This window comes from Silurus aristotelis, assembly GCF_946808225.1.
Source record: "Silurus aristotelis genome assembly, chromosome: 17".
NCBI classification, from domain to species: domain Eukaryota; kingdom Metazoa; phylum Chordata; class Actinopteri; order Siluriformes; family Siluridae; genus Silurus; species Silurus aristotelis.
In genome coordinates, this window is record NC_139590.1 from 2078446 (window position 1) to 2088164 (window position 9719).

Sequence of the window (9719 nt, forward strand, 5' to 3'; positions counted from 1 at the left end):
TGGTATGGTGCTATGAAGTCAATCAATAGTTGTGATTAATGGAATGAATTTGCAACAAAGAATTAAGACAATGAGTTCTTCAGTGATGAAGTTTTATTGTATCTGAGTAAAATAAATCACAGGCACCCGTCAAAAAAAATCTCTGCCTCCTTTGTTCGATGCTGAAGTGCTGCTACAAAGACTAATGACAACACAAAGGTTTGCCACGGGGGGCAATCTCTGACATTGCTTCTACATTTTGAGTTATTCAGAATCACTAAATTGATGACAAGAGCCTTAATTATAGAAGCAAGTTAAGAATTCTACAATGCAAAACGACTTTTAAAATAAAAATAAAAAGATTATATCAGTACTATAATTTAAGCTATGCTGCAAATATCAACAAATATAAAATCTACACAGGGCAATTTGTATCATAGCTGTAAAAAGAACAACATGAGCAGAAGGCAAACTTTTAAGTGCTATCATTCCAAAGCAAAATTGCTTTTAATAATACTGATTACATTTTGCAGATAAGACAAACATGGATTAAATAAATGCAATTCACAATCTTTGACAGAAAATTTGAAGAAAATCCTGCAAGTAAAAATATTTCTAGAATATTTTAGATTATAATTGTATAAAAATGTATGTGTTCTGCATCTACTGCAATAGAAAATAATCATAAGATATACATAAAGAATAAACTTATTCAAATTTCCATTTAATCTATCATTCACAATGATAATATCTTAACTATGGAAAGTAATGATCTAATTTAATCATAACTTGTTACTGGACTGTGGATCTGCACTCTAACCTACAAAATTGGCATAAATGTCTGTATCCACATAGTCATTGCCCACATCACTTATTTGTTCATCGGGATGAACATTCATGTAATCATCATCTGAGTCTTTGGAATCCTCCTCCTGCTGGAAAGTGGTTTCTGCATTTTGATAAATGTCTTCATTGTCATCTGTCTCAGGCTTTCCTTGGGGACTCTCATAAGTGTTGTTGGCACCTCCAACTTGATTTACTTAAAATGTACAGAGGTTTACAGGTTAATTTTCTATATATTAAATTTTCAATAAAAATAATATAAGAAATGGTCTGTCCTAAATGCTGTTACAGGAAAATAATCAGTGATTACATCCTACATGATTTTTTGTGCACTTTTATGTAAAATTTATAAATTTTTTAATCCATATATAGTAATTTGTGCAAAGTCTGCAAAACAAGATAAAGACTATTGCATTTCTGGTATAAAACAAAAATATATTTACATATTAATTGGGTGATTTTATTACTATAGTGAAACTCACACTGCATATCATTTGTCTTATTCAGCTGATCATCTCTTGTTTGTTGCCTTTTTACAAAGTAAATGATGAGTGGAACTAGGAAGAGAAGCAGTCCTGCTGTCACTCCAACACCAATGTAGGGCGCTGGAGATGCTGAGAGCAAAATCATCATCATCATCATCATTATCATCATGATTTTCAACAATATTACTGCAGAACAGAAAATGACAGAACCAATTACTTCTACTCTACCTTTCACAGTGATGACCAGGACCTCATTGACAGTGGAGGTAAAAGTACGTGCAGACACATTAATCTCATAGGTACAGCTGTAGTTTCCATGATGGACAAAATCTGCCTCAGGAAACAGGAAGACGGCTGAGTGGTTAACAGCTGATTGAGTTCTGGTGATGTTGGATCCACTGAACTTCAAGTGGAAGCATCCTCCTGGATACTGAGGTTTAGTGGAGCAGATGATTGAGAAGCTGTAGCCCCTTGTCACATCTGGTCCATCAGACCCCCAGTGGAATGAACCACCGGCAGCACTGAAGGAGATATTGGGCTGCAGCAGGTTTACTAGACAATAACAAACAGAAAAGACACTTTGGTTAAATCAAGATTGATGAAGCTGCTAAAGGCTGTGTAAGGCACACACTTCATCAATCTAACAATCATACTGTATATTGTTGATATACAGTGAGGAAAATAAGTATTTGAACACCCTGCTATTTTGCAAGTTCTCCCACTTAGAAATCATGGAGGGGTCTGAAATTGTCATCGTAGGTGCATGTCCACTGTGAGAGGCATAATCTAAAAAAAAAAAATCCAGAAATCACAATATATGATTTTTAAACTATTTATTTGTATGATACAGCTGCAAATAAGTATTTGAACACCTGAGAAAGTCACTGTTAATATTTGGTACAGTAGCCTTTGTTTGCAATTACAGAGGTCAAACGTTTCCTGTAGTTTTTCACCAGGTTTGCACACACTGCAGGAGGGATTTTGGCCCACTCCTCCACACAGATCTTCTCTAGATCAGTCAGGTTTCTGGCCTGTTACTGAGAAACACGGAGTTTGAGCTCCCTCCAAAGATTCTCTATTGGGTTTAGGTCTGGAGACTGGCTAGGCCACGCCAGAACCTTGATATGCTTCTTACAGAGCCACTCCTTGGTTATCCTGGCTGTGTGCTTCGGGTCATTGTCATGTTGGAAGACCCAGCCTCGACCCATCTTCAATGCTCTAACTGAGGGAAGGAGGTTGTTCCCCAAAATCTCGCAATACATGGCCCCGGTCATCCTTTCCTTAATACAGTGCAGTCACCCTGTCCCATGTGCAGAAAAACACCCAAAAGTTCTATTTTGGTCTCATCTGACCACATGACTTTCTCCCATGACTCCTCTGGATCATCCAAATGGTCATTGGCAAACTTAAGACGTGCCTGGACATGTGCTGGTTTAAGCAGGGGAACCTTCCGTGCCATGCATGATTTCAAACCATGACGTCTTAGTGTATTACCAACAGTAACCTTGGAAACAGTGGTCCCAGCTCTTTTCAGGTCACTGACCAGCTCCTCCCGTGTAGTTCTGGGCTGATTTCTCACCTTCCTTAGGATCATTGAGACCCTACGAGGTGAGATCTTGCATGGAGCCCCAGTCTGAGGGAGATTTACAGTCATGTTTAGCTTCTTCCATTTTCTAATGATTGCTCCAACAGTGGACCTTTTTTCACCAAACTGCTTGGCAATTTCCCCGTAGCCCTTTCCAGCCTTTTGGAGGTGTACAATTTTGTCTCTAGTGTCTTTGGACAGCTCTTTGGTCTTGGCCATGTTAGTAGTTGGATTCTTACTGATTGTATGGGGTGGACAGGTGTCTTTATGCAGCTAACGACCTCAAACAGGTGCATCTAATTTAGGATAATAAATGTAGTGGAGGTGGACATTTTAAAGGCAGACTAACAGGTCTTTGAGGGTCAGAATTCTAGCTGATAGACAGGTGTTCAAATACTTATTTGCAGCTGTATCATACAAATAAATAGTTTAAAAATCATATATTGTGATTTCTGGATTTTTTTTTTAGATTATGTCTCTCACAGTGGACATGCACCTACGATGACAATTTCAGACCCCTCCATGATTTCTAAGTGGGAGAACTTGCAAAATAGCAGGGTGTTCAAATACTTATTTTCCTCATTGTATATTTATTCGATAAAATTAAAGGTGAGAGTCTATAGTGTCATTACTTTGTATCCATAAAAAGGTAAAGGTGAATGTTAAGATTGTTTGACACTAGAAATTCAGAGACTGACTGTCTGAATTTTGTATTTCCGTGACACAGCCTATGTGTGTCTTGCCTGGGAGCGGAGCATGCTAAGTCAGTTCTTGAGGGAGCCGACTGTGCACATTGTGCTCGCATGTCAATTCAAACACTCTGCTTCCAGTGGACACTTGTCGAGGAGGCATCTCCGCTCTTTGCGGTTCTGGCCCCCGTTCTCGCAAAAGCGGAATGGCGTGCTAGTTCCTGGGGCTCGCAAATAGACCTCGGAGAGGGTTATGAGACAGGCTTGTCTCTGTCTCCTATCTCACTTGCCCGGTCCAGCACTCGTTTGCATGCTTTGGAAGCACTCCCTTTGGCGGGTTTCTGCCCATTGAGATGAGACCTTTCAGCTTTGTCTTTCTTCCTGTGAGGACGGGGGTGGGGGGTGGCGGTCGGGGGGTATTGTGACCTGCTGCGTGAGCTAGATGGGGGCATGTCGGGCAGCCAGGAGGTACAGAAGTGGATTTATCTCTTAGGGCCTGTAAGAATTACAGACTGCCTCAATCCAGATTCCACCCCACACTATATAAAATTCAGCTCATCTTTAAAACGGTTTAAAATGGATAAAAAGTAGTTATGTAGTTTGATGTAGAATTTCAGTTGTTTTTTTTTTTTTTTTTTTTTTTTTTTTTTTTCATTTCATCAATCTTAATCATAGACTTAATTAAATCAGTCTGGGAGAGGCAGCAAGCCATCAAGAACTATCTATAACCAAAAGGTATCTAAAACCATGCATCCTGACCTGCTGGGGGGCCGGTGCCAGTAAAGGTGTGAATACCGGTGATTACCACCTGCTGACCTCTGCCCTGAGAGTGGTATCCCCCAGCCTTTTGTCCCCACATGCATGTCCTACATCCAATTTACATTTAAAGGATAACTCCGGTCTATACTTCAAAGGGAGGAACAATATAAAATATCTGGGCAGAGTTTGCTCTGGGTTTTTTCTGACTTTGATGAACCCAAAGTGCTTTATGTATTTTGTCACTGCTACGCTGTTATAAACTTCTTCATTTCGATCTTTGTTGTCCTCATCATTTTTTCTTACAGGCCCCAAAAGAAACCTCTTTGGCCGTTGGCCGGTCTATGGCCGCCCTACCCTCCACCGAAAAGGCACCTATGGCTTACCCTATCGGTATCTTTCCGATCGGGACAGGGCCGTGCTGCTGGACACCCCTCTAGTGCCAACTGGCCTGTTCTGCAACTCCGTGAACACGGTAGTCAATAGACTCCAGATGGCCAAGATACAGGTGGTGGCATTTCAGAGGTTCCTCCCACATTGCTCTCATCGGGCTGCGATGATCTGGCCCGAAGCCCCGTGGGATGACAGATCTGAGGACTGTCATTTTTAATAAGCGAGCTTCAACCAAAACCTGGTGCATCAACCCTGCCACGTTCAGTGCTTCTGGGCACAGCCAGCTTCAGCTTTTTACCCGGCATCGTAGCGGACCTGGAGAACTTGTAGCCTCCTTTGACACTCCTAAAGCTGCACCAGGGTGTAGCCTCGGCTCTAGGTGTACCAGAGGTCAGTCTCGTTAGACTGATACCCTTAATGTCAATTGACTTATGTCTCTTAGTGCTTTTATTAACTGCCATAGCCACAGAGAGAGTGGTTAAGTCAATTAAAAGGGTGCTTTAAATAAATGTTACCTGGAGGCAAAGTTAATGTTCTGCCTGTCTCCCAAATTTTCCCCCACATTTTGCATGGGGAAGGGGGCGGGGCGCAATGACTAAGTCAAGACACAATGGGCATCTTGGCACAGGGGAGTGGGCAGAGTAGACCTGCTGGGGAAGTCTTTGGGTTTTTATGCTATGCACAAGTGGGACAGGCTGCTATGTCTCTCCTGACTAATGGCCACCAGAACCTTTGCAGAAAGAGGGACAAGGGCCATGTGCACCTGGGTGACAGAATAGAGAGGAGCTGTGGCACTGGAGGACCAGGTAGGGCAGCTGGTTGGCAATGTAAAGCTTTTTCTACAGACCACAATCATGAACCGATTAGCTAGACATGGTTTCTTATACCTTCCTTTTAGTGACCAGGCAGAGGGCACAAACCATTACAGAGGAAGGGAAGAATGTGTTCGGAAGTTGTCACTTGTCACTTTTAATGTCATGTAGTGCACGGGCACAAAGGCATAAACAAATACAAGTTTAATGTAAGTCTGTTTCTTAAATATAAGCAGTGAAATGAATTCAAATTGACAAATACGATCTAAATGTGAAACAGACTAAAGTCAGGTGATTGGCAAAGAACAATGTGACAGAAAAAAAGAACAAGAAAGGAGAAACAAAATGAGATCAAACACCAGGAAATTGCAAAACATAAAATTTTTTTACAGAAACAGTGCTTTAAAGTACAGTAAACTTTACATATTGCTACAGAGATATATGACGGAAACAAAAGGCTATTTATAATAACAGGATAGGGTGAAAACATCACAAAGAGACACACGTGGCAATGACTGGAGAATGGAATGTGGAAGACACTAGTGTGTAGTGTGACAGGGTTTATCTGTGACTTAGTGAAAATTATATACAGCAGATAAAAGGAAAAAAAAAAATCACAACACTGGTCAGTAAAACATCCTGTCTGCACTTACCCACAGTAATGTTAATGGAGTTGCTCCTGGATGAAGTGGAGGATGTTTCCCTGTATGTGTAATCACAGGTGTACTCGCCCTGATGTGAAGCTTCTACAGTCAGATTAAATGTTGTTGTAGACTCTGCTGTTTGCTTCTTTATTGATGTTCCAGTTTTATATAAACTGAAGTCTACAGAGATGCATGTTGGGCTGGGTGTGGAACATCTGAACTGAAGGACTTCTTCAGGTTTGACGACAGAGTTTGGTGAAATCTGAGTCAGTGTAGGAGTCTGCATGTCTTATAGTAAAGAAATATTTTTGATATGTTAGTAAATGTATTCAAGCAGGATATTGCAAAAAGAAAAATAATAATAACTGACTTGAGCACACGACTCCAGCATCTTCATGGTGTCCACAGTTCTCTACTCCAAATCCTCTGTGTGAGCACTGATCTATGTAGCTCTCAGTTCCATTACACTGAACATCATCCAGCCAGGTTGGTTCACGTCCCTGAGCAAAGCGAGCATTACGAGGAGCACTGACGGCTTTACCACATCCAAGCTGCTTACACACCACCTCCGCATCCTTTAAGTCCCAGTAATGATCACACACTGTTCCCCACTGGGTTTTGTGCAGGATTTCCACTCGACCACAACAGTTTCTCGAACCATTTACCAGCCTGATCTGATTGTGGACTTATTTATTGTATAAAAATCAAAAGAATTGTATTAGTGACTGATTTTTCTGTTCATTAGATGTATCCATAAGCCATAGAAATGTTATAATGAAAAACAGCAGCTGAGTTTCCAGAATCATTTCAACTTTAAACAAAACTTTCTTAATAAATGCTATATTTATAAAAATTATATATATATATATATATATATATATATATATATATATATATATATATATATATATATATATATATATATATATATATATATATATACATTTTCTAGCTGAACTACAGAGTCTCAGCTGAACAGTTGAATATCAAAGTGTTCAGGGTTTTTTTTTTTTTTTTTTTTCCTGAACCAAACGATTGCAATCAATTTAAACAGTTAAGCTTGTTGATTAACACAAGCCATGCAAAGTTTGCATAAAAAAATTACATTTTAACTAAATTGAATGGAAATAATTGTTTATCAAAATATAAGTTATTAAAACGTGTACAATCCAAATTCCAAAAAAATTGGTACAATTTGTAAAATGTAAATAAAATCAGAATGCAATGAAGTGGTATTTATTTCTTAGTTTAAAAAATATATTTTTTAATGATTGTAAATAGAATATGGGTTTATGAAATGTGCAAAACATGGCATTGTGTTTTCATTTACATTTTCACAGTGTCCCAAAGTTTTTTGGAATTGGGTTTTTACATGCACCGTTATACATTTACAAAATAATCAGCTGATCATCAGAATAACCAAATACAATTTACTGGACAAAGAAGCAGCTCATCAGACAAGGCTGAAATGTAGACATCTATAAACATTCGTAAATAGTGTTCATAAATCAGCACTTATTATATTTAAAGAAAAAATTTGCTTTTTCATCAACTTAAGCATAAAAGTAGGTACAGTAAGATTTCAAACACTACACAACTCTGACAGGACAAAAGTTGCTGAAATAGAATATTAAACAGTATTATAGTTTCTAATTCTCATTGTAATTTTCCATTTCTATAGTAATAAATTACACTGGGAATCATATTGTGGATATTTTGTATTACTATTTTATAGACATATGCAATTGTTGTAAAGAGGAGAGGAGTTTATGATCATAACACATTACTGTAGATTATTTTCTTATAAAATGGAGGAATTTATTATTTCCATAAAAGTAACACTAAATTACTGATCAGTAGTTGAAGCTTAGGCTGAATTATTCAACCAACACTGACTGACAGTTTTTGTGTTAGTCTGTTAATAAAGCTATTTACTGTAACACTATATGAAATGTATAGAGGATTTGTGCCAATTCTGGGAGAGAATAAAAATTAGATAGTGATTATTTAATGATGAATGATTATTGATGATTAATACTGGTCAGTAAAACATCCTGTCTGCACTTACCCACAGTAATGCTAATGGAGCTGCTCCTGGATGAAGTGGAGGATGTTTCCCTGTATGTGTAATCACAGGTGTACTCGCCCTGATGTGAAGCTTCTACAGTCAGAGTAAATGTTGTTGTAGACTCTGCAGTTTGCTTCTTTATTGATGTTCCAGTTTTATATAAACTGAAGTCTACAGAGATGCATGTTGGGCTGGGTGTGGAACATCTGAACTGAAGAACTTCTCCAACTGATACCACAGAGTTTGGGGAGATCCGAGTCAGTGTAGGAGCCTGCATGTCTAATCATATAGAAAAATGTTTAATAAATTAGTAACTGTACATGCTAAACAGGATATTAGGATAAAAAGAATAATATCTTACTTGAGCACACGACTCCAGCATCTTCATGGTGTCCACAGTTCTCTACTCCAAATCCACTGTGTGAGCACTTATCTAAGTAGCTCTCAGTTCCAGTACACTTAACATCATCCAGCCAGGTTGGTTCAGTTCCCTGACCAAAGCGAGCATTAGGAGGAGCGCTGACGGCTTTCCCACATCCAAGCTGCCTACACACCACCTCTGCATCCTTTAAGTCCCAGGCATCATCACACACTGTTCCCCACTGGGTTTTGTGCAGGATCTCCACTCGACCACAACAGTTACTTGAACCATTCACCAGCCTGATCTGTTGACTCTCTAATTTATTATAAATAAAAGGCAGAAAATTTTCATTAATGACTTTTTTCTGTCATTCAGTTCCAGTCTTGAGTCAGAAAGAGCTCATTTTCCAAAAAGGAAAACAGACGTACAGTTTATACTATTTTATTTGTTACTGTGTTTGCTCAAGTATAATTTGTTTATGTTCTGTGTAATAAAAGTTTGACAATTAATATACACAACATGTAATGTGGATCTTTTCATGTAAATTCTCCAGAAATGTTTTACGTAAAGGTTGCAGTCTGTACTAAATATTTAAGGCTGATACGTGCAGCTGAATTGAAAGAATGTCAGTTTAACTCGACTTCATTTAAAATGAAACTGTACAACATACAAACAATAAACCCCAGTGTCAGGGCCATGCATTTCACACCGAGGCCTTTAGTGGTGTCCTACCTGAATCAATCCACCGCATTACAATCACTATGATGCCATGGTGATAGAAACCATCAGCTTTATACAGAAACACATTGAAACAGAGCGAAGCATAACAGACAGGTATTTCATGCAGTGAGAATGAGGGCCATTACTAAAGTAAGAAAACTAATTAACACAATTCAACACATCTCCTCCAACACCTCTCCAACACATCACCACCATCACCACCATCGCTACATCATCTCTAGCAGAAGCACCATTTTCAACCTCATAGTTCTCCGAGCATGGAAACCCCAGGGATTATCATTTTCCTGCTGTTTTCAAATTCAGGCAAATTGTATTTTTTTTCCACACGAAAAAAAGCTAAATAAATATTTTAAATTGTTTTGG

At 38.7% G+C, this 9719-nt stretch overlaps 1 protein-coding gene across 1 annotated transcript; it reads right to left on the reverse strand.

Moving 5' to 3' along the window:
• Positions 1-623: 623 nt before the first annotated feature.
• On the reverse strand, positions 624-6815 carry LOC310740377 (uncharacterized protein). Its single transcript, XM_083567074.1, has 5 exons — positions 6557-6815; positions 6196-6474; positions 1536-1859; positions 1305-1436; positions 624-1018 (listed from the first exon to the last, which is right to left on the reverse strand). Exons 2-5 carry the CDS (start codon positions 6470-6472, stop codon positions 795-797), a joined length of 957 nt encoding a protein of 318 aa, XP_083423200.1. The 5' UTR covers positions 6473-6474; positions 6557-6815; the 3' UTR covers positions 624-794.
• Between the last annotated feature and the right edge of the window lie 2904 nt (positions 6816-9719).

Coding starts and splice junctions, on each gene's coding strand:
- LOC310740377 (XM_083567074.1), bottom strand. CDS start 6,472: ATGCAGACTCCTACACTGACTCAGATTTCACCAAACTCTGTCGTCAAA. Junction 1,860..6,195: donor CTCCATTAACATTACTGTGG/GTAAGTGCAGAC, acceptor GTTATTGTCTAG/TAAACCTGCTGCAGCCCAAT. Junction 1,019..1,304: donor TAAGACAAATGATATGCAGT/GTGAGTTTCACT, acceptor GTACATTTTAAG/TAAATCAAGTTGGAGGTGCC.